The following is a 24065-nucleotide window of genomic DNA, read 5'->3' on the forward strand; positions in this document are numbered from 1 at the left end:
GTCGGCCTGGCTTTTGCCTCCTCTATAGCTTGCTTGTACGTGTGCCGGACGCCGTATGCAAAGTTGTCTGGGCTCGGTCGAGCTTCGATCCTTCGCCCGGGGGGTGTTCAGGGAAAGGATCGAAAAGTTAAAAAGACGGCCACACGGCCAACCACCCAGTGCGACAGTGGGCAGGGAAGAGGCAGCGCACCGTAACGCACACACGCACACACGCACATCAGAGACCCCGCAATCCATCGGGACGGCGGGATTGGGGCAGGTACCAGGCTGTCAGGACTGAGGGGCCCCACAGAACAAGACTCTGTCGAAGTTTATTGACACCGATCAACGGCCGGGAGGGTTCCCAATGACGGGGTTTCGGAGTCCCTGTCTTGCGTGCTCGACCAGGTCTTGGGGGGCTTGAGATTGTCTGTCTGTGCCACAGAGGCAGTGGACTGAGTGTCGGAATGCGCCTCAGCCGAACAGAGAGTCAGCCAGATGCTACAAAAAAAAAGGAAAACGGGCGCGGTGCTGCGGTGATTTTACCCACTAAATCATGGGTGTGGGATCGCCGTCCAGGTCCCTGGCCGCATGGCTGCATGGCCGCATGGCAGGTGATGCAGCAAGGCCGTCCAATGCCACCGCCGCCCGCCTGTCTTGTGGCCAGCCCGTGCTTGTCAGGCTTGTCCGACAGCGACAGGCCCAGAGGTTAATTCCTCCATCAAGACAACAAGACAGCCAGAGCCAGAGGCGTGTGTAGTATCTGGTAGACCGACAGCCGGGTTTGGGAGCGTGGTGTCCGAGCTGCTTGGGCCTATTTCTGTCGACGCCAATCAGGAAAGGCCTTGGTTAGACACGGCTTGCAAGTTGCGACTAGACGAGCGCGCTCACCGTTCATGTGCTGGCCGGGACGAGCATTTGTGGTGGGACGAGGCTTGCCTTTTGCTTGGGACTTGTCTTGGGCCCTTGGTATTCCGGGTCCTGGGCCTCGTGCTCATGCAGCTGTTGCTGTTGTTGGCATTGGAGATGAGCCCAGACAAAGACAAGACACTGGCACTGGGACGGGGGCCACACGCCCAGGCAGGCAGGCAGGTAGGTACCTGGACACTCGGGTGTGTGTACAGCTATGTGCTCCGTACTCCGTACCCAGGCCCGTCTAATTCCAACTCGACGCTCCCGCAGCTCATCATCAGCCCAGGCCCCAGGCCAGCCCATCCAGCCAGCCAGCCCAGGACCCAAGTCCCCGAAATGTCTTAGCCCCCCCATCTTCCATTTTCCTCATCGCGCTCCCCTGCTTTCCCCCAATCACCTCCGCCTCCAGGCCCCTAGAGGCCAATCACACAACGCTCCCCCCAGGCGGACCACCAGCTGATGGTCCCCACTCCCCTCCTTCCTCCCCCCCCCCCATCCACAAGCCTCTCCCACACACCACACCCATGCTCCATGCTCTAACTAACAGACTGTGCAGCACGCTAGACAGGACACTAGTTGTGTGTGCCAGACTGCCAGAGCGTGCACGCCCAGTTCCGCTCCTGCTGTTCCCCAGACCACCCTCGTCCCTATTCGTCGCATTCGCTCGTCTCCATCTGCAGTCTTTAGTCTCCATTTTCCATCCTCCTCTCCATCTGACTCTACCCTTACTACTACTACTACTACTACTACTACCACTACCGCTCACTACCACTACGTCTCCGTCTCCGCCTCCGTCTCTCTCCGCCCACTCCCGATTCCGACCTCTCCCAGACTCTGGCAACAAGCAGCACCACTTCAGCGCCGCATCAGCAGAGCAGCACAGCAGCAGCCCTTGGCACTGTCCACCGTCCCCACTGCTGCGACCCTCAAACTACCAACCGTGACCTCGTCCCTTCTCGCCTCCTTCCAATCCCGCTGCTCAGCCCGACATCATCGATCGCCATCTGCTCTCCACCGCCTGCCGCCTTGCGCCTCGATCCCTCGCAAATGATCGACCGCAATCCTCGGCGTCGACTCTACAAGCGACTCTTTATTTCCATCCTCGACGGCTTAAACGCTCCCATCCTGGCTTGAAGGCCACATTCCATCCGCCATGGCCTTTGCCATGGGCTGGCGAAAGCCAGACAATGTAGCCGGGTCGTCCGCTCCCGCAATCATGATCGGCATCTTCGTCGCCTCCGGAGGCCTGCTGTTCGGATACGACACGGGGTGAGGAATCTTGGTCCTGCGCTGACTACCACCCGCCTTGGTTACTGACCTGATCTAACAATGTCTAGCACCATCAACGGCATCCTCGCCATGAACGCTTTCAAGGAACAATTCTCCACCGGCTATTCCCGTAACGGCTCTCCCTCCATCTCCCCGAGCGAGACAGCAATCATTGTCGCCATCCTGAGTGCTGGCACCGTCGTCGGTGCTCTGATCGCGGCCCCCGTCGGTGACTTCTGGGGCCGGCGCAAGTCTCTGATCGGCGCTGTCACTGCCTTCAACTTCGGCGTCATCTTCCAGGTCTGCGCCCAGGCTATTCCCATGCTTGTGGTAGGAAGGTATGTGGGGATTCTGGCTTCTGCGGGACTACAAGACCTACCCGTTGTACTATTTGTATCTGGCAGCCAGCTGATGTGACATAGATTCTTTGCCGGCGTTGGTGTTGGTACTATTTCCGTGCTCGTCCCCATCTACCAGGCTGAGATGGCCCCCAAATGGATACGAGGAACCTTGGTCTGCTTTTACCAACTCTCCATCACTATTGGATTACTCACAGCATCCATTGTCAACATACTCACAGCCGACATGAAGGGTGCTGCTGCATATCAGATCCCGCTCGGCCTGCAGTTCACCTGGGCAGTCGTTCTGTCACTTGGTCTCCTCATCCTCCCCGAAACACCTCGGTACCTTATTAAGCGAGGACTGAAAGACGCCGCCGCCATCTCTCTCAGTCGCCTGCGACGGCTGGATAGGCTGCATCCCGCACTACTGGAGGAATTGGCAGAGATCGAGGCCAACCACGAATACGAGTTGGCCCTGGGACCTGCTACATATAAGGATGTCATCTTCGGCACGCCGCATCTGGGACGACGAACGCTCACCGGCTGCGGGCTTCAGATGCTTCAACAATTGACAGGTGTCAACTTCATCATGTACTACGGAACAACCTTCTTCGTCGGCGCCGGCATTGGGAACGCGTTCCTCATCTCCTTGATTATCAACATCGTCAACACCATATCCACGATCCCGGCCCTGTTCATCATCGAAGCATGGGGTCGCAGAAAGGTCCTGATATACGGCGCTGTTGCCATGGCCATCTGTCAGCTACTCATTGCCAGCTTTTCCGCAGCCGTCGGGAAGTCGATGCCCACGACCGCCAACCAAATCCTCATCATCTTTGTCTGCATCGACATATTCTTCTTCGCCGCCTCGTGGGGACCCGTGGCCTGGGTCATCACATCCGAAATATACCCCTTGAAAGTGAGGGCCAAATCCATGTCAATATCCACGGCCTCGAATTGGCTCCTGAACTTTGGTATTTCCTACGGAACTCCATATATGGTAGAGGAGGGTGCGGGCTACGCCGACATGGGCACCCGGGTATTCTTCGTATGGGGAGCCTTCTGTGCCGTCGCGGCCGTCTTTGTCTGGGCCATGGTCTATGAGACGAGCAAGATCAGCCTCGAACAAATCGACGAGATGTACGAACGGGTGGCGTTCGCGTGGAAGAGCGAACACTTCGAGCCGAGTTGGAGCTTCCAGGAGATGCGCGACCTGGGCTACAGCGACAGCGGGGTGCCGTCGCAAGAGCAGGAGCTGGAGCCAACGACGACACATCAGTCGGACACGGCGTCGAGTAGCTCCGTGACCGGCGTCAACTCATCCAATGCAGACGAGAACAAGGCAGTCTCGCAGATTGGTCACGTCGACTTCAGCTACTAATGACCCTACACGGCTCTTGCTATTTCTTCTCATTTATGTATAAGCCTACGGACGCAGCGGTTGAAGCGATCATTTGGTCACACAATTCCTTGGGTATCAGCGTTGGAGTTCATCTGGTGGAGTTTTTTTATGGGAGGCAGGGGGCTCTCGTTTATTATTTTTTGGAGTACTTTGAAAGGCTCAGGACAAACAGGGTCATGATATCAAGTCTTGAATGTTTCAGGATCGGGGCCAAGGGATACCACATTTTACTTTTTATAGCCCTCTACTTGAGAGGGCCAGATACCAACAGCCCCAAGTAGCAGAGGACCTGAGATGACAGCGCGACACCAGCGCGCGGCACGCTCACGAGGTCTGAGGCCTGTATAGAATAGCGCGTGTGTGCATGACAGCATCATTGCGAATGGAAATCCAAAAGTTTTCACTCCATTGACTGACCGACTGACGGATTGGCTCATGCCCATCCAACGCACGCTCCCTGCCCCAGCCTCGAGCCTCTGCTCAGCCTCCAACAGAATCCTCCCCGGGCTGTGTCGGCGTGGCATTGCGGGCATCAGGGGAAGAAGAAAAGCCATGTCCTCAACGCTGCGATTGGCGTCTGGCTCTCTCTCTTTTTCCTTCTCCCGTCGGTGAGAAGGCAGCACCGAGTTTCGGATGCGAAAGGGTGTGGGCATGAATAGATCTGACCGGCCGAGTGTCGCATAATGACAGGGTATCTATCTCCTTTGGACATCGGACGGGACCTGAGGGATGCTTCTAGAACTCCCCTCCCCCTCCCCCGCGGGAAGCCCGTTACCTCCCCCACCCCCTTCTGCCCCCTTCCGTTCCCCCGTTCTGTTACCGCCTGCTCGGGTCGTCGTGGGCTTGCGTGTCAGGGCGGGCTGGGGTCGCAGGGGTAGCCTTGTGGTGTTGTGCTGGCCTTGCAGGGCGGGCGGGCGGCTCAGACTGGGCGGGCAAGGCTGCCAAGTTCCGACTGATGAGGTCTTCGGTCCGGGAGGGCTGCGATTTTTCGAATTCCGGATGATGGGTGGGACGACTGGTAAGCGCGAGTGTTTGACATGTGTGGTTTCGCTTCTATTCCGTATACGTCCGAGGACATACATGGCGCCTTCATACGGTGGTTTGACATATAGTTTTGATTACAGCATGTCAGGCACACACACACAGAGCAATTTATATGACGGTCACCGTTTGGAGGAAAGGTCGCCAGGCGAAGTAGTCTTACATTGCAACCAGCCGAGTGGTACGCTGCGTCCCATATGGCTATAGACAGACCTCTTCCGAAGCCTTTGCATGTCTTGGTTTGAGAGCCTCTTTCTCTCACAAATCAGTCATGCTGCCTCTGCGTCTTATTCTCATTCCACCAGTGGGAAGAAAGAAGCCCTTTCGCAGGGAGCATGTGATTCGGTACGGGTCTTTAGGAGGCCAAGGAAAGACTCAGTCTCGTGAACTGTGGCTACATGTGGTGCCAATCCAGCTTTCTCCAACGAGCTCGCAGTTGGGATTGATGCCCATCCCACGAGCACTGTGCCACCAGCTACTTCGCTGATTAGTCAAGAGCGCACTTCGAGATACTTTGACTCGGCGCGGATTCACAGGGGATAAACATGGCCCATATAGCCCATAGAAGCAGAATTCAGCCATCTTTATCCTGCTCGACTCGTCTATCTTGACATGTCTCGCATAATTAGCCACTCGCAGCATACCTGGGTACCTAGGTAGGGTTTTCCACATGTGCATTATGCCAGCATGCCAGAGAGGAACTCGAGCTTGGGGACATGCCCCGCTGCTCTAGAGACGCGTCTTCTTTTAAATAGTGATCTATACTATGCTGTAGAAGGATAGCCTGAGGGATAATCATGCTTCCGGCTTGACTACTTCCTACTATGGGTGTTGAGCCCGCTGATGGAAGCAGGTTGGGGTTGCGGGGTTGTGAAGTCGTAGTAGTATAATGTGCGGAACCTGACTAGCCTGGATAAGATATCTCCCATCTCCGCATTGTCTATGTGTAATTATATTCCGTTGTTCTCGGTACGCTAGACTGTATAGTATCTGTTAGGAACGGAGTCGTTGCAGAAGTGAGGTTAGTTGTCGACAGAAGAACGCAACGCAAAGCGACGGCGAGCCCTACCAAACAATTATGTCTTGCAACGAGACTCAGCATATATCACTGCCAAGTCAGAGGCTACATGGGAAGGTTGTACTGATCACCGGGGCAGGAGGCTCAATCGGCCTGGCTACAGCGTCTCGAATGCTACAAGAAGGTGCAAACCTGGGCCTGGTGGATATCAGTGCGCAAGCCCTAGACATGGCCACATCCGCTTTGAGGCCTTTTGTGCCGTCAGCTCCACTGGACTCGAGGATATTGACGATCCTTGCGGATGTCACAAGTGAGGAGGACGTGGAGCGGTTCACCAAGGAAACGGTGGACAAATTTGGTCGCCTCGACTGCGCATTTCTAAATGCAGGAATAAGTTATCCGTCCACGAGTATTTTCGATACGACTGAAGAGAGCTACGAGAGGATCATGAAAGTAAATGTCAAGTCAGGTTCGACGTCCTGCCTACCAGAAAAGCCTCACGTCTCATTCTGATTTCATGCAGCTTTCCTCGGCATCAAACACACCGGCAAGGCTATGCGAGATCTCGGAAACGGAGGAAGTATCGTCTTGACTTCCTCAATCGCCGGGTTGAGGGGGACACCTGGCCTCATTCTGTATTCTGGGTCCAAATTCGCCCTCCGCGGGCTATCCCTGACAGCTGCCTCCGAGCTGGGCGAGCATGGCATCCGTGTCAACACGATACACCCTAGTGGCGTAGATACGCCCATGTTTCGAGCGACTTGGAGTGAAGAAAAGCTGGAAGAACTCCGTCGGAACATGCCATTAGGTCGATTTGCTGAAGTCAACGATGTATCTGGAGTTGTAGCCTTCCTGGCCAGTGATGACTCAGTTCATGACAGGCGGTTTCCTGAAAGTTGATGGGGGATGCCTCAGTTTCTGATTGACTACGACTCTAGCCCTCAGCCTATGATCCGCAGCAGCTCATCAAGTTCTCGAGAATACCTAGGTAACATGGAGCTCTAAGGTCAAATCATTAGTATGAAGAATCGAGTAGGGGTGCTGAGCCCTCCCCCCAATCAGAGTTATGGAACATTGACCTCGAGCCGCGTGAAAAAACGAGACGATACACTGGCAGAGAGGGTGTCTTGAAGGAATTAGCTTGTTCTCTTCCAATCAAGCACCTAGTCAGCCTCAGGTGGGAGAGCCGGGTACCGCTAGATTTTACAAGGAGATCCGAATGCTCAACGGGGGTCGACTTTGGCATTCGTCTGCTCGAGAGGATTTTCAGAAGGCGGTAATATTATCATTTATCAGCATTTATCAGAAGATGGACTTGCCGGGATTGTATTGTTGGTTCGCATCGCTGGATGGTGCACGAAAAGGTTCAGCAACGAATTTCAGCAAACCAAGGAGCTCCACAAAAAGCAAGAAGCATAGACCTGGCCACTTGTCAACTCACGGACCCGCAGTGGTAGTCCTCACTGACGACGGTAAGACGTTCCCAACTATATCATCACCGATTCGTCTGACAGAGACACAGAGCTGAAAGCTGACATCGTGTTTTGTGTCCCGGACAATCATGCCTCCCGTAGACTCAGCCAAGGTGGAGTTTGGCTGTAGGCTCGGCACATGTGCACTCCACGGAAAAGATCTACACTTTAATATTGTGCGCAGACTTGGACCGAGGCGAATGTGCTCAATAAAAGCGTACTGACCGCAGCAATCCCAGCAGCCCTCGCGTCGGCGCAGCTGCGGTGAGCAGTGAGCAGGAAAGGGTTGAATAAGAGGAGAATACTGATGTTTTGTCCCACCCCTCCTACTGGCCATACAGGTGTGGATGGCAACTGGTACTAAATAGGAAGAGATGAAGACATGGCACCAAGTATTCCGAGGCATCTACGGGTTCGTCAGTGATGAGGTTCCTGGCAGCAAGGGTTGCGGCGCTGATCTTGGAGTGTTTCCGGCTCGAGGTGATTCGCACAGCTCAGGACTCAGGCAAGCACCAGCAAGACGCAACCGTCACGATGAGGGCGGAAGCCTTGGACAGCATCAAGGACAGCACTGTGACACGATAAAGTCAGCGTTGGTATTCACTGGCTTTAATGCCAACACTAGAAACCTGTATCTAGAAGTTCGAAGCCTGTTTGCAGACAAGGTCAAGATATCAGAGGAATTCAGGCTCGATCATGACCTGGAAAGGCAGTTGGAGTCATCCTTGGGCTACACGGAATATTTCTCAAAAAGGACCTGGCGATGTGATGTCGTCAGCTGCATTATACGCCGCTATGAGAAGGAAGCTTTAATATAACAAAACGAGGATGCCGCTAAATCAACCTCTTCAAATACTCAATGGCCAATCGAGTTTAGGCAATGAAGCCTGTGAGGACTCAGAGCATGCAATAACTGATTTCGATTCTGTTTCGTATACCCCCGAAGTCATACACGGTGCACAGAATGGAATAAGGCGAGGTAATGCACACCCAGCACGCGTCTGTACAGAGGCAATGTGGACCCTTGCAACAATGCTCTCGAGGTTGTGCAGCGTCCCCTTTGCATCGTCCTTGGTGGCCATAGATCACCCAATATTTGCAGTGCAGTGATTAAATTCCAGTGTATTCAAACCATGATGTGATGAAATGAAATGGCTGATCTTTTCATAAGATTATGTGACGAGGTTGTCGCAGAGGAGGTTGTCACAGAGGGGGTTGTCGCAGAGGAGGTTGTCACAGAGGGGGTTGTCGCAGAGGAGGTTGTCGCAGAGGAGGTTGTCGCAGAACAGGTGTGGACTTGTTTGCATTAAGAAAAGCTACGCCTGGGAAGACGGTAAGTAAGCAAGCATGAGGAGAATACGACAAAAAGAAAAAGCAAAAAAAGAGGATGCTCAAGGGGAAGCCACAAGGAGGCGACGCTAGCGATAACAGGCTTCCCAGAGGAAGACCCGCTCTATGCTGTCAGAAGTTCTGAGAACTCCTAGGTTCCAAGTGAGGTCCCCCGAGCATCAAACTTGAACCCGTGGCTTCGTCGTGGGACTTAATTAAATTAAATCTATGTTCGAAAGCTTTGGACCACTCGGCCACAGGCAAGTTTCGTTGATATCAGATGGACTTTCCTGGCCCAAGTACCCTGGACAACCTTGGAAGTTGGGTGAATGCTGGCAGGGCAAACAGGCCAGGGGCCACAAGCACCTACAAACAAACACCGAGCCACTCAACAAGTTTTGGCCGTTTGGGCGCCTGTAGGGTCAAGGTGGTTTTGCTAACTTGGGCCGCGCGTGGCAGGCCTGGAACGTTCTGAAGTGTTCTCTTCCTGAATTTGATGTGCCGTCCCTGAGTCTTGCTTTTGACGACATAATTCTATTCTCTATGTCTTACCACTGTACGAAGGGGCCATGTATGTCTTCGGACGTACGTGAAATAGAAGCGAAACCAGATTATGTCTTACGTCTCTCCCTAGGCACAGTACTGAGTTGCAGATAAAGAAAATGAGTCCAGTTGTGTCGTGTTGCACGACCAATGTTCTGCGTTTCCATCATGTCACGGAATTAATACGAGCTCGTTACAGTGATACATTGTTTACAGTTCATTCTCATTGCGGTGATAAATCCTAGCGTATGAGTTCCAAAGGTACCTCAATGGGACACTGACGCTCAATCAGACGAAACTCCTACTCTTCCTTATCACCGAAGGCTTCTCCTCCGTTCGACCAAGCAAATCCCTTCTCCTCCGCCACATTCAAGAAGAGTGAGACGTTCTGGGCCAACAGTCCAGGCTTTTCCCCATTGGGATTCTTCGGAGAGTTCTCCTCACGCCACCGAGCCTCCGCCAGACAGGAGACAAAGTGGATGAATTGCTGCTGGGACAATCTTCGGGGCCACTTCGATTTGCTGTCAACCCAAAGCCTTCCAAAGAACCAGCGCCAAATGCGGCGGCTGTGTCCTGGTACGAGCTTTCCAATCCTCACCAAATGCTCCTCAATGATACCATCCTCGACCATGTTGGCGGCTTCGTGGAAGACGGGGCTGATGACCCCCTGCGCCTTGCTCTTGTGGATGATGTCCATGTCGGGGTAGAGAGCCTCGACTACGATATTCTCGGTCTCAAATCTGCCCAGGATCGACCTCCCTCTAGGCCCCTCCTTACGAAACTGAAAGCCAGCCTTGGGAATGCCATCGCCGAGCTTGAAGGGCTTATCGACGTGCTCATCCTCTTCCTCGTTCTCATCGCCGGCGGCATGAGTTGCGCTCGTGGCACTTGCAACGGGGGGGTTTCCCATCACTGAGTCGGTGGAAGCGGGCTCGATAGGCGCGGGCTCGGTAGGCGCGGGCTCGGTAGGCGCGGGCTCGGTAGGAGCGGGCTCGGTAGGCGCGGGCTCGATAGGAGCAGGCTCGGTAGTAGGGGACTGGGTAGTAGGGGATTGGGTAGTAGCGGGCTCGGTAGCAGCGGGCTCGGGAGAATCCAGCATCATCGGATCGGCGGGACTGTCGGCCGGCGCGGCCTCCTTGGGACGGAAAGTGAGCGCGTTGGCGAAGAACGTTCGCTTTGCCACCTTTGCATGGCTCTTTGTCTTCTCAACTCGGCTGGCGACGGGCTTTCCTCCAGCCTTGGGCTGGAACGCAGGCTTGGAAGCCTTGAACATGTGAGGAGGCGCCATGTTGCTACGATGGAAGGCAGTCAGCTCAGTCGCGATGATCGCCTAAAGAGGAATGAGCATCGTGGAGGGGCAGCGGCAAATGAACAAACCTGCAAGTAAACGAAAGTGGTGAAAGCTGAGAGTAGTTGTCTTGAGAGTCAACAGTGGGAATAAAGGCTAAGCTTGCAAGAATCAACCTTGGAAGCGTCAACCTTGAAGAGTCAACCTTGGAAGCGTCTTGACATGAAGACGCAGATGTGCCTTGATGTGGACGGCTGGGTGGAGCTGTTGTTGACAGATGAGTTGACAGATGAGTTGACAAATGCAGGTTGCAAGGTTGCGAGACAGCTCAAAGTGTTGCGCGCCGCTCAAACAACAACAAACGCTGGGGGAGGGTGATGCGTGCAAAGTGAGATCGTTTGGGTCGGGGCAGCAGTAAACTCGCCGTGTCTGCATAAACGTTCAGACGAAGTGACTGTACCCAGGTAGGCAGGGCGACGTAGCCTGCCCCCTTTCTGAAGTCGTTTGAGTGCGACCAAACATGAAAGCAAGCTCCCAATTTCGAATTAACTCGAATGGCTCAGAACAACCCCCGCCCCCCCAAGTGCCTGCGTCAACAACTTTCAACTTCAGTCATCGAACCTCTCACCCACCGGTTCAGTAGCACCTGTCCTGAAGACCCGACAGACAAGAGCCGTCCCCTTCAAACCACCATGTCGGACGCCCACGATCACCCCCAGCCAGAAGGCCATGTCTCAGACGTGGTTATCATGGTCATCTCCGCCGTCGTCCTGCTCGCCACTGTGCCCACCATCTTCTTGCTGGTGTGGCTGAAAATCGTCAATCGTAAGTCCCGCATACCCGTACATATTTCTGAACCCGTTTGTCGCACTCCTGGATATTGGTGCTGATCACGAAACAGCCGAATACTTCCGCCGCGATGTGTGCCGCGAGGCAAACTTGCCGGCTACCGAGCCATCGTCCAACATGCGACTGCAGGGAAACCCGCTCTGTCGAAACGTACGAGCGGTCGTCTCGAAGCTTCGTGGGGTGGCTGTCGCGATGGGTGGAGCAGTCGCCTTGCGGTCGCGCGAGGCTTTGAAGGAAGTTCGAGGGCGAGCCTCGAAAGTGTTTGCTGGTCGTGGCCGGGGCCGGCGCTACAGTGGTAAGGAAGACGTCCCGGACTGTACAAGTCCCGTTTGAGGGCAGGAGGCTGACCATGCTCGTCGACAGACCTTCCGATCATGCGGCAGAAGTCATGGCAGATACTTGCCGAGTCTCACACGGAGCTCACCATGTCCGCATCCAAGGACGACAAGGTCGAGCACAAGGTTGATGAAGTGGAGCATAAGACCGTCGAGAATCCGAAGAAGTCTGCCAAGACCGTTCGCTTTGCGATCGGCGACGAGGTGGAGAAGGACACTCCAGTCCAGAAGCCTCAACCGGCTGTGATTGCTGATAAGACATGAGAATAAGTTGGCGGAGATGTTGGAGGGACGGCAGACAGAACGGGCGGACATACTTGGCTTTTTTTAATCAACTCACTCCCCATGAAGAGGAGTGGAGGAGTGTCATGCAGTTTGGTTGAAGTCTGCCATTTGACTCCCGAGGTTACGTGGAGAATCGCACGCAAGACCGCAAAGAGCCAAGATACAACTTTCTGGCAAGGAGGAGCACAAGTCATTCTTCCGGTCCCTTCTCAGTAGCAGTATATCACGGCATTGAACAGGATCGTATGCAGAAGGGTAGACATTCAATGACGTCCAAGTCATGATTCATTAAAAATTATCGTCAAGTCCACTCCGTCTTCGGTCCACTCACCAGCAGTGTGATCACTGCCAAAGAAGGAACTGAAACCTCTTCCTCTCCTTCATCTCAACAACCGAGCGGTTCCTTTTCCTCGTCCTCTTCTGTCCCTTCTGTGCTGCACAAGGCAGAGCTGGAAGAGGCTTGTTGGGCGGCGGATGAGGAGGTGGGCTGCAGAAGTATGTCCAGTTTGCCGGTAGCGAGTGCTGGCTCGTTGGCCTGCGCTTCGCAAGCTGGGGCCGGCTTGATGAGTTGCGCAGGATGTCTGCAATGGGACTTATTATAGGCTCTGAGGGTGCTCTGTCAGCATCGAGAACGTGTGTCGTGGCACCCAGGAGGACCTATCGGGGAACATACCATTGTTACTTGGGTTGAACCTATTCCTCAGCAGGCATCCCATCGAGTAGTAAGCGCGCAGGTGTCGCGACCGCGACGTCTTCCTCAGCGACCTCGCCTTGGACGAGCTGGTGCTCGAGACGGTCGAGACGGAGCACATGCTGGACCGGTTCGCAAGGCTACGGCCGGCCGTGGTCGTGGCGGTGGACACGATCGAGACGGGCCTTGCCCTCCGGCCGGGGATCCTCATCTGCGACAGATAGTCCTTCCACTCCTCAAACCCGCGCATGATGTCCTCCTTGGCCGAATTTTCGAGGCGCGGCTTCTCTGGTTTCGAGGAGGCCTTGCACACCGCCTCTGTCTTCCTCCACGAGATGAAGTCGTCCCAGTCCTCGCACTGCTGCGGGATCACGGGCTTGGGAGGGGGCGTGGGCGCCCTGGCTGGTGTTTCTGACCGGTCATGGTGGCTCACTTTTGAGGTGCTGACTCTTGAGGTGCTGACTTTTGAGGGGGAGACTATGAGCAGGTCTGCGCCCTGATGCCTGTCGTCGTAAATTGGAACCATGAAAATTGTGGTGTTGTCTGCTGCTTTAGAGCGTTCTCTTGTTGAGGGAGAGAAGGTATGTCGGGAGATGGTCTTTGGATTTGCTGAGTGGGGGGGAGGAGGAGGAGGACATGATTCGTCGACCATGGTCCTCGTTGAATTCCTATGGAAAGGATTTCTGGACATGACTGAGGCAGACATAGCACGAGTCTAGTTTGATGTTGATGAGAGTTTGTAATGGAAGAGTTGGTTGAGGATGGGGGAGAGCCGCTCGGGCTATGGGCTGGGATTATAAGATGACTCGGTGAAAGATGGTTCGATTCGGACTACAGAGAACAGGAGTCACGATAATCAGCTGGCCCTCGCAGCTATGTAGTTACAAGCGTGGTTGAGGAGTCAGCTCAAGGTGTTGGCGGTCTGGAGACCCCGGGAAGCATGCCCAACACCGAGGGAGATCCACCGCATTCCTCAAGCTCGATCCTCATTTAGACATTCGGTCACGCGGGCAGACGCCGACATAGCGGTGTCTCCATATTCTAGTGCGCTTCGAGAATAATGCGTCTCAGAGAGCAGCTGCGCGGACTGCCAGGCATTGCCCAACAAGAATGGCGCGATATTCCCGGGCGATAAGAAGAACCAAGTGGCTGTTTGTGGGGGGTGGGTGAGCTGTTCTCCTCTCTGCGATATGCGGCGACTCTCGCGTATTCATGTCTAAATTGGGTCCTGGACCCATATATCCGTATGTACCTAGGCATGTACCTAGGCAGTTGGCGCGGATGAGGTCCTGCCAATGGCAGCGGGCTTCTCTTGGCCAGGACCCGAGTTGGGCTCGCTGTCTCGCGTCCTTTCCAGGGGGGGACTGCAGTAGCAAACAAGGGCGAATCGTTGCCTGAGATGCGAACCCACCCGAGAGAAACGGACGAACCGCGGGGAAGGCGTCCCTGATCTACGACTCTACCACGGCCAGGGTCGGCGGACCCGGCGGCAAACAGCCATGTTTTCGGAGCTGAAACACAGGGTGGCCCCACCGGAGGATCGTGAGAGCTGAGGGCTAGGAGTCGTAGGCCGGGGCAGGACTGGACGGGCTCCTCGGATGGTTGCTGAGCTGTCAAGATGCCTGCCTGCCCGGCCTGCCAGGCCTGCATGCACTGACTGACTGGGAGATTACACCAGGGTACTCTGTAGATATGGACGACGATGGTGGAGTGGAGAGGTGCAGTAGCCACGAACAGGATCCGGAAGTCTTGGTCAGGGCAAAGAGACGCCCAACAGTGTACCCTGTTGCAGTATGCACGCCCTGATCTCAGAGTGAGGCCCCCCACGAGGCCTTCACTCAGGCCATGTCAATGCCGCTATTCCACCATGACTGCTGCTGCATAAGCTCGGCTGTTGAAGTCACGAGCCCGCCATCTCATCCCCCGATTTACCCGCAGAGTTGCATAGGATCTGGGGAAGGATATTACCAAGAAAGATACAGATCATTTTTTCGAGGGGATGTTGATACCCAAAGTCTTGATGCCACCTCAGATGACCCCGGCGTCGCTCAACCAACTGGTGCTGGACGGGCGACAGAAGAGGAGAAGAGGAGAAGAGGAGACTTGGACAACAAGGGATATGCGCCCTACCTCAAGTGCTATCAATCAATTACTCGCACGTCAGAATCCGAGGACAGTCTCTTAGTCCGTGGCTCATGCCACTCTCGGTCGTTCACCGCATCAGAAACTGAACGTGTTATTGAGGCCATCAACTGATATTGAACAGGGACCTCGGGAGTTGAAGAGTTGAAAGGTGCAGCTTCCGAAAAAGCAATGCGAGAGACAAAGGGTCGCTTCTGGCAGATACATATGTACTAACAGAATTGGCCGTCGAGACATGGAGTTGCAGTTAGTACAGAGTACCTAGGTACACTCGCTACAAGATTCCCCTCCAGTGCATCCACGTTTTTCTCCCCGACCCACTGGGACCACGCAAGCAAGGCAAGCACGTTGTCGCGGTCAGCCGTGCCTGCCGACTCGGGAGATCGCCAGCCTCAACGAACAACAGTCCGCCAAGGCTTTGTCTACCAGGGATCGTCCCCCGATGGCCGCACCCAATGGCTGCCGATAGCCGGCATGCAGCACAGGATCTCTACCAGTCTACCTCGGCCAGAGTCGGCGGCTGTCTGTTGCGCTGTTTATCTACAACAGTGCAGAGGGCAACATGTTGGAGCTCGGCCAGTTCGACGACGAGTGGGGCTCGCCAGATTCCATGTCGGGTTCGGAACTCATGAAAGCACCGCGAGGAGCCAACTCGGCGCCTGAACCACCTCCCCTCTCAAGTGCTCCCACTGCCCAGGTGTGGTTCCGCGCCCAACCAGACCGTGAACTATGGCTCGCCCCCCTTCGTACCGCATCGACTTGATACCACGATGAACGCTGGACTCGCACTGAGCCAATCCACGGAGCCGAATCGACGACCCTATGAAAGACGACAGAATCAAGCAATGGGCTTTGCATATACATCAACAACCTTGGAAGCATCGATGGCGTGAGTCACGTTTCAATCGTCGACTGTCGCCATACAACAGAAGCTCACAGTTTCATTCCTGAAGTCGTCCCGAGATACCGATGTCACCTTGAACGCCACTGACGAATAGGGCATGAGCCGGTGTAAAATGGACACGGATGCAACCTTCTGAGCCTCCATCTGCCACGAGCTGACCACGTTGAGGCTAAAGCACGGGCTGAGTCAACAATGCGTTGGCCATCTGCCCATGAAGTTTGGGGGCGGCCACCGTAATGCCAGACCTCCAGCCTCATTTTTCACTCGCCCCTTGCCTTGGACGGCTGCAGCATACTTTCATGCTACCACGAACGAGATTCTTCGTGGAGCTGCTGCATCTTGTCACCAACGAGTATGGAGCCAGCTAGCCTCCCCGCTTGTCCTGCATCCCACAAACCAGAGCACTGCCAGCGCCTCCCGTTTCTCGCGCTGACTCGGAATCTCTGGGTGCCTGAAGTTGGAAGGGGACGAGTGGCCTGAATATCTAGGTAAGAAGACAAGATACGATGACTCATTCTTGTGTGTGGTCCGTCGTCGCCTCGCTCACGCTGCGTTTGGCCGCCTCGTGAACGTCCTGCGCTGGCATCTGGACACGAAGAAGCCATCACGAAGCCCTCGGGGCGCAGATGGCTGCCTATTTTAATCCACCAGAGTCAGGATCTGGCAGCCGTTAGCGCCGTTTATCCTGGATTAGCGGTCCAGAGCCACGGGAGCTTGGGCGCTCTAGGCCCTGTCTGGCCTTACTCATCTCGCTACACCGGGGCATAGCCCAATCACTGACAAGCTTAAAATACGATTGCTTGGCGACTCGGCCGCAAGAGGAATGGACAAAGGAAAGGCGTCAACGGCTCGCAGGAAACCACCAAAGCCACGCCGGGCCATGATCCTGCTGTGTAACTCTGGGAGGGATATGGCACGTTATTTTATGTCCATTCTGGGACGGAAAATCCTTTTGCTGCCTTGCTACTCCCATTGCACATGTGCTCTGCCTGTTCATATATACACACAATGGCTGCAGCGGGACGCCCTCGCCCCCTCTCTCCTGATGTCTCTTTTCTGCGCACGCGACTTTCTCCGCCGTCACTCGTTTACCTCCCTTTCGCTAGCCCTCATTGAACATGAAGGCATCACTGGTCCTGGCGCTCTTCGGGGCTTGCACACAGCCAGCATTTGCCGTTATCCAATTTCCTTTCGCGAGGCGTGGCAGCCCTCCCAGTGATGTCGCCTCAAGCGCGTCCAAACCACGCGCCGTAAATGCCGAGACCTTCATGGGTGCCATGACCTACGTGGTCAACGCTACTATCGGGACGCCTGGCCAGCCTGTGTCTCTTGTTCTCTCATCATCAACTTCAGACACCTGGGTCAAAGACACAAGGTCGGGCGATTGTACCTACTCAAGTAGCTACTACAGCTCCTATGACGGCACATATGATTCGGACAATGATTACTCTTACAGTACTGGGGATTGCATATGGGGAAGCTGTAAGTGACGTCCTCGCTGAGTTGAAAGACCCACCTGATCGCCATCTCGGGATTGTCCCGCTACTGGGGCTCCGTCCGGAGCTTTTTCGATCTTTGAGTCATGCTCTACAACAGTCTGCTTGGCTGGGGGGATATAGTCTCATTTTCAGGGTGCTAATAATCGCCCTTGCAGTCTCATCCAATGTATCATCCACATTCTCGTACGAGTCTGAGTATGAAGACTCTGACGACAGCTATATATCCAGCTACAGCTACGACTTTTATACTTACTACCCGGACGGCTCTTACGCCCAAGGGAGATACTTCAGCGATGTGATTACTCTAGGCGACGTGTCTTTGGACAATTTCACTGTCGGCCTGGTCAACACCACCGATCGGTACATTGGTGTTCTCGGACTCGGCTACAATGACTCCTCGCACTCGACCTTTGTGGATCGTCTGGCGGCACAAGGCCTCATCAACAGCACGGCGTTCTCAATCTGGGTTGACGACGCGCAGGCAAGCTCAGGGAACATTCTCTTTGGCGCCATCGACAAAACAAAGTTTGAAGGAAACCTTTCCCGGTTGTCGTCGTCTTACTCCGGCGAAAAGATGATGGTGCAGATCTCGAGCATCAATGCCACAACAAAGGACAGTACGGGGCCGATCTCAATCACATACGATGAGTACAGTGACACCAGCTACTATGGCAGCTCGTCGTCGAGCTCTTATTCCGGATCATCGTACGGTTACGATGACTACATGTTCACGGCTACCTTCTCTCCTCCTGATCCTATCAGTGTCTTACCTGACGATGTGACCGCTCAACTCTGGGAGATCGCAGGATCCTATTACGACACAAGGGCGAGCTTGGCGTTGATAGGGTGCAACGCCGGAGGCACCGCATCGACAACTTTCTCATTCAGGCTCGGCAAGGGTCCAAACGGCCCCAACATCTCCGTTGCCTTGGAAGACCTCATCGTCCCGGTGACAGACGTCGACCTGAGAACATACTCGTACCTATCCTCATACGTCTCCTCGGATACGTGCGTCTTCGGCGTCCAAAACTCCAGCTACGGATACGCTTACAGCCAAGGCTACAACCTCGGCAGCAGCCTCCTCCGCCGGACGTACAGCGTCTTCGACTTTGCCAATGACGAGATCGCGATCGCGCCCGTCAAGTTCGACGCGACGGAGACGAGCGACATTGTCGCCTTCGCCACGTACGGGGCCAGGGCGCCCTCTTCCACGATGGACTGCACCTCTTCCTACTGCTCCAGAACGGGCACGGACGACGACGGCACCATAATCAACCCTGATGGGACTGTCGCCGACGGCGGGGAGGACGACTCGTACGGGCTGGGCGCCGGAATCCTCACGGTGCCCGCGCTCATCGGAACGGCCCTGGGCGTCGGCCTGGGCTCGCTCCTCCTGGGCATTGCCGGCTTCTTGCTGTGGAGGCATCGCCGGAACAAGAAGCTGGCCGCGGGCAAGGACGGCGATGCGTCGGTGCTCAGCGCCGAGGCCGGCGAGCCGGCTGCCACTGGGGCCATGCCCGTCCCGCAGATGTCGCAGGCCTCGCAGCCGCAGCCGCCACCCGGGTCCGCCAAGGGCAAAGCCCCTGAGATCCTCATGCCTGAGAACCTGGCGTCGTCGTCGGGCCACGGCCACGGCCCTGACGTGCACGGCTCGGAGTCTGCACCGGCTTCATCGAGCCATAATGCTTAATAACTTATGACTTACTTAATATTAATACTCTGTGTGTTTGGATATGTTATGAGGAAACGAGGAGTCTGGCTCTGATACCTAGAATAGCATGGCGATCTGGCGAATAGAGGAGAGATACCCCTTAGCTTTATGCCCGTGCTGTGTGTGCATCCAGATGTCGGTGTCCCACATGATGTCCATCAAGCCATTGAGGCACGACAACTACCAGGAATGGTGGACGACACAATTGACATGAAATATCATGTATTCATTACCCCTTTACAATTTGCCATACACAGGGTCCTCCTCAGCAGCATCCACCCCCTCCGCCACCACCCTCTGCACCGCGGCGCCGATCTCCTCGTCGCCGTCCAGCAGGTCGATCCAGCTGTTCCTGACGCCCTCGGCCTCGAGCAGCGCGGCAGAGACCTGCGCCACGGCCTCCCTGCTCACCTTGCCCCTGCTGCTCTTGGTCTTTCCCAGCTCCACCTTGCCCGCGGGGTCAGTGGTGAGCGTCCCCGGCCGCAGGTTGATCCCGACGAAGTCCTTGCCCCGCCTGGCGGACTCCTGGTACAGCGCCTCGTCCGCGGCGAGCTTGGCGATGTAGTAGTTGGGGAGGATCTTGTAGTTTACCTCCTCGGCGGCCTTTTGTTCGACGGGGCGGGGGTAAGATTAGCACGTTGATGTGCAGTAAGTAGTTGGTCAAGTAGGGGAGCGGGAGGGAGATCTCTGTGTGTGGCTCACCTTCCAGTCGTCGTCGGTCCACCAGCTCGGCTTGTTCCGGCGCGAGTCGAGGTATGAGATGTTTAGGAAGCGGGTGATTCCTGGTGTGTTGGCCGAGGCCTTGATGAAGTGGATGGCGGCGTCGCGGTCGACGGCGAATGTCTGTGTGATTTCACAGCCCAGTCAGCTTTTGCCTTCTCTGGCATTTTATATTGTCAAGCATACCCGCTCAGCTCCTCCTCTCCCTCCTGCGCCGGCACTCCAGAAGACATAGTCGGGCTTGACCTCGTCCAGGATGCTCTTGGCTTGCGACTCGCTCTTGACCTCCTCGATGCTGCGGACGAGGACGTTAAGCTTGCCCTGCAGGCTCTCGCCCAGCTTCTTGATGGCAGGGACCTGCTCCTCCGTGCGGATGATGCTGGTGACGGTCCACGACTTCTTCAGCAGGATTGGGGTTAGCAGCTGGCTGATCTTGCCGTGGCCGCCGAGTACGAGGACGTGCTTGCTCATGATGATTTGATGGTGACGTTCACTACGGACAGAGTCTGGGCAATATGCTATGGTATGAGATGCAAGATAGTTGTGGTGGTGTGATGAGCTTGAACAATAACTATCGCGGGGTCAATGGGCCGGGAGGAGGGGCAGCTTTTTGTGTGTCGAACGGAGCCGGCTCCCCACTTGCACACGATGCTGTGATGATGCCATTTCCTGGGCTTACATATAGCGGAATTTAGCTTTTACGATGATCATCGACCACCATTACTCAGTCATCCTGCCGTACTGCCAGGGACCGCACGTGTGAGCTGCGACCAACCCAGCTTCCCGGCGCGTTATTCCACACAAGAGATGTTGTCCATCCACGGATCGACAGCTACCCTTGTGAGGGTCAGTGAGGGTATGATGCAATCGCTCACTAGGCTCCACAGGGCAGAGCTTCGCCAGGCGCGTCTTGGCACCGGAGCCGCCGGTCGAGCACGGAATGGAGCCGCCGCATCGCGACTCTGAATCAGTTCATATTCCGCAGACAGCATGGTCACGGAACTTGCCTTTGGATAATTATTCATTCAGCCAGAGAAGTACCTAGGCATTTGGACCCGGGTCCAGTACCATCCTGTTGTGCATACGCCTCAATTGTCTCTACCAAGACACATGCAGCCAGCCAATGTCGGTCTGGCATAGTGGAGGAGCTTAGATAATTAATTCAATATATACAAGTCTTGTCACCGCTGTTCCCAGAGCGGAACAATCCAAGCTACCCCGATGGCCAGCCAGCAGCCAGAGAGGAAGAGGCGGGACCGACCTGTAGTCCCGACGGCTAAGGCAAAAGCAAGAACAGGCCATGCCCAGACCGCCAGCCAGAGAAGACTCCAGGCAGCGAGGGGAAGCATCCAGCCGACGCAGCAGAATAGGGTACACAGCACGACGGCGGAGAACCACCACTTCTCCCTGGCTACCCAGCCCCCGAAACCGCGGAAGCTCAAGCTGTACTTTCCCAGCGCCATGGCCGGATCAGCTCCAACCCTCCCGCCCTTCAGATGCCGCCTGAGGTGCGAGGTAAACTCCTTGTTCGACAGGCCATAAGCCATGTCAGCATCGCCAAAATCCAGGGCGATGGACCTGGTCAATTTGATTGCCGCCTTGTATCGATTGGGGATCTCGTATGGCCCTCGGCGCGACAATTTCAGGTGAGCCTTGAGCCACATCACGAAGACTATAACTGACCAGATGGTCATGAGGAGCAGAGCAATGAATGCTTGCAAGTACGAAAATCCCCATTTATATGTCTGTTTGCATTTTGTTAATACCTGTCATCCATAGCTGGTACGTAAGGAGAATCATGTCGGCTCTACAGTGGCACTACTTACGCCAATGGGTTGACACTGGCCATTACCATGCGTTATAATGTAGTCGTAATCGTACGACTCATTATTATAGACGTAGGACATCTGCTTGTCATCTAGGAATGGTCTTTGACCCGTACGCGGGTCAACCCAGAAGCGGCTGGTCCCTTCAGTACCGAAACTATACCTCGATACGGGGGATCTTGAGATGTTCAGTACGGGGCTGGGAAGATTAATATCACCCTGAGGCCAGGTCGAATTGGTGTTGTTTAAACCGAAGAATCCATAATTGTCCGTATCTAGTATCGACCATTAGAATGCCGGTGCAGCTTGGGTGCTTGAGGATTCCTGTTCACTGACAAGCAGAGGCGTTCTCGCCCAAAAAGTATATTTCATCTTTGTAATTGCAAGAACATGACGCGATCTGCATTTCGAATGTAGGATCGTCACCGTCTGGCCCGAGGTTAATCATACCAAGCTTGCAGAATATCAGACCCGGGTCGACTTACTTGTTCCGCTGCAGCACGGAACTAGGTACTCATCCGTCAGACCAGGTAGCCTGCTCCCGTCATGAATGATATGCAGCAGAGGTTGGAAGGAGTTGAATCTTATGAGCGATCCATCCCTGATCTTGATGAAAGCGACGTTATTGCTGTCGTAACCCGTCATTGCGCTGGCGACAGTTGGCCAAGCCAAGACGAAGAGCATTGTGGCGACCATGAAGATCATGGCCATTTTTGACTTCAGTCTTCTTCGAGCAAGAAAGTCTCTTATTACGCCAAAAACTCCCATCATTGAAATGCTGTCTTGCAGATATATTGTCCAATATGTGTGGTAGGACACGGTTCTGGTTTCCGGCCCTTCTTCGAGCGATGTTTTGATGTGGAGAGAGAAGGCTCTCCATGAGAAGACAGCCAGAATTGTCTGGCCGATTCTGCCAATAGCCTGTGATTCTCATTCTTAGTTGAGTGCTTCTGTAAAAGTTTAACCATGTGTGGAGCTATTGGCGCTCTTCTGGATCCCATGAACAACTTACAACATCCCACACCATATCCACAGCTTTTGCTTGCGAGAAGGTCAACTGGCCAAACCCAGAAGTAATCTGGAAGAAGCCGCTGATGTCCCAATGATCATACTGTGTAGAGAAGGAGAAAGTGCCATCTGGAAGACATGCGGAACTAGAGTCGCCACTCCAGATCATAGTCATTATGATCATACACATCAACAGGCCAACGATCCAGAATAAGAACAGGAACCAAAGGCCTCCCCTTCCCCACCGGATTGCGCACAAGTCCCTGCGAACTTCTCGCCATGTCTCTCGCAAGACGCTTGTGGCCGCGGTGCCATCCTGTTCGCAGCGCTGTGTTGTCGACGGCGTAACCACGTATGGCTCCAACAGCAAAGGATCCAGGTCTGCACGCTCTATGGTCGTGAGCTCAAATGCGGCAGACTTGGGTTGGGTTGGCCCAGCCGGATGCTGGCTTCGGCCCATACTGGCATGCGGCATCTGGGGATGTTTTTGAACCAAACAACCGGACATTGACAATTGAGAACTGAAAATGGCAAGATCTGGAAAGCTTGTCTCAAGTCATCTCACGGGAAAATATCAACATCAGGCAGTCAGCAATCCTCCGGAGGAAGAACCTGGTGCAACAGTGGACGCTGTAAAGTGATTGGGCAATTGGCTTACGCGCCCACCAGGATCGACGGAGGAGCTGATGATCCCTGGTCCGGTAGTTGCTTGACCACACGGCGATCAGAGTGAACGAGTGACGTTTTCTGAGAAAAACTAAAAATAGATAATAAGATAGCTGATAAACACCCAGGCAAAATAGTATACTCATGGGTCTCAATTAATTCATAAGAAGGCGCCTTTAGTTAGGACTCACAAGAATTTCATTTGAACCAGTGGACGGGCATCTGGATTTCGTGGGTGCGTCCTTCAGTGTTTTGCAACAGGAGCACATGAGGGACCTCGGAAGGGTACCTAGGTAGATGCAAAAACAAGGTGGACATGTCTGCACAATGGGTCAACCATTTCACACGTCAAATTCTACGGTAAGCTCTAGTTTCTAGACGCAGAGCATACAATGACGCTGGTCGGCCCCAGGAGCCGGGTGGTTTAGATCGACAACGCAGTGCAACAGCCGCGGGAAGGGAAAGCAGTGTCACAAGGTTAAGTAGCATGATGCAGGCCTCACAAGAGACACCAACCTCTTCACCAATGCCCCAGAACAGCCCGAGTAGGTGCGGACAGTTCAGAATAGCAAATGAATTTATATTCCGGTTTCTCCCAGGCAATCCAGATGTCCTAGTAGCACCCTTAACCCGGTTCGAAATCTTTTCACATGCTGTTTGTTTGCCTTATCTGGGCCCTTAGAGTATTTTGGCTTGCAGTCGATGCTGACAGGGCTGGAAACGCACTCATCCGTGGCACCAAGTTGGTCAGCGGGGATGTAACTTAGCCGCTTTGCACAGCTCATCTACAATCTTCTCTGGCTCTCCACTCGAGGATCGAGCAGGTTGGTCACGC

At 54.6% G+C, this 24065-nt stretch overlaps 7 protein-coding genes across 7 annotated transcripts; 4 read left to right on the plus strand and 3 right to left on the minus strand.

The window, feature by feature from the left end:
* The first annotated feature begins 1439 nt into the window (after window positions 1–1439).
* KVR01_010694 (uncharacterized protein) lies at window positions 1440–4311 on the plus strand. Its single transcript, XM_044790219.1, has 3 exons — window positions 1440–2160; window positions 2229–2498; window positions 2583–4311. Exons 1-3 carry the CDS (start codon window positions 2045–2047, stop codon window positions 3880–3882), a joined length of 1686 nt encoding a protein of 561 aa, XP_044640853.1. The 5' UTR covers window positions 1440–2044; the 3' UTR covers window positions 3883–4311.
* A 1822-nt stretch (window positions 4312–6133) lies between these two features.
* On the plus strand, window positions 6134–6862 carry KVR01_010467 (uncharacterized protein; the record flags this gene model as incomplete). Its single annotated transcript, XM_044783302.1, has 2 exons — window positions 6134–6431; window positions 6486–6862. 2 exons carry the CDS (start codon window positions 6134–6136, stop codon window positions 6860–6862), a joined length of 675 nt encoding a protein of 224 aa, XP_044640626.1.
* A 2745-nt stretch (window positions 6863–9607) lies between these two features.
* On the minus strand, window positions 9608–10875 carry KVR01_010493 (uncharacterized protein; the record flags this gene model as incomplete). The annotated part of the gene is made up of 2 exons (XM_044783400.1): window positions 10684–10875; window positions 9608–10598 (listed from the first exon to the last, which is right to left on the minus strand). The coding sequence occupies exon 2, from the start codon at window positions 10592–10594 to the stop codon at window positions 9608–9610; it is 987 nt and encodes a 328-aa protein (XP_044640652.1). The 5' UTR covers window positions 10595–10598; window positions 10684–10875.
* Window positions 10876–11228: 353 nt separating this feature from the next.
* KVR01_010668 (uncharacterized protein) lies at window positions 11229–13900 on the minus strand. Its single transcript, XM_044785616.1, has 3 exons — window positions 12737–13900; window positions 12096–12668; window positions 11229–12028 (listed from the first exon to the last, which is right to left on the minus strand). The coding sequence occupies exons 1-2, from the start codon at window positions 13458–13460 to the stop codon at window positions 12406–12408; spliced, it is 987 nt and encodes a 328-aa protein (XP_044640827.1). The 5' UTR covers window positions 13461–13900; the 3' UTR covers window positions 11229–12028; window positions 12096–12405.
* KVR01_010588 (uncharacterized protein) lies at window positions 11287–12042 on the plus strand (the record flags this gene model as incomplete). The annotated part of the gene is made up of 3 exons (XM_044782292.1): window positions 11287–11419; window positions 11496–11738; window positions 11807–12042. 3 exons carry the CDS (start codon window positions 11287–11289, stop codon window positions 12040–12042), a joined length of 612 nt encoding a protein of 203 aa, XP_044640747.1.
* Window positions 13901–15398: 1498 nt separating the features above from the next.
* On the plus strand, window positions 15399–21475 carry KVR01_010563 (uncharacterized protein). The gene is made up of 3 exons (XM_044787853.1): window positions 15399–15785; window positions 15850–17282; window positions 17455–21475. The coding sequence occupies exons 2-3, from the start codon at window positions 16919–16921 to the stop codon at window positions 18987–18989; spliced, it is 1899 nt and encodes a 632-aa protein (XP_044640722.1). The 5' UTR covers window positions 15399–15785; window positions 15850–16918; the 3' UTR covers window positions 18990–21475.
* KVR01_010449 (uncharacterized protein) lies at window positions 19090–23147 on the minus strand. The gene is made up of 7 exons (XM_044781580.1): window positions 22569–23147; window positions 22042–22477; window positions 21893–21985; window positions 21557–21831; window positions 19917–21475; window positions 19713–19853; window positions 19090–19613 (listed from the first exon to the last, which is right to left on the minus strand). The coding sequence occupies exons 1-5, from the start codon at window positions 23070–23072 to the stop codon at window positions 20912–20914; spliced, it is 1872 nt and encodes a 623-aa protein (XP_044640608.1). The 5' UTR covers window positions 23073–23147; the 3' UTR covers window positions 19090–19613; window positions 19713–19853; window positions 19917–20911.
* Between the last annotated feature and the right edge of the window lie 918 nt (window positions 23148–24065).

Source organism: Diaporthe batatas, assembly GCF_019321695.1.
Source record: "Diaporthe batatas strain CRI 302-4 chromosome Unknown Contig00013, whole genome shotgun sequence".
NCBI classification, from domain to species: Eukaryota; Fungi; Ascomycota; class Sordariomycetes; order Diaporthales; family Diaporthaceae; genus Diaporthe; species Diaporthe batatas.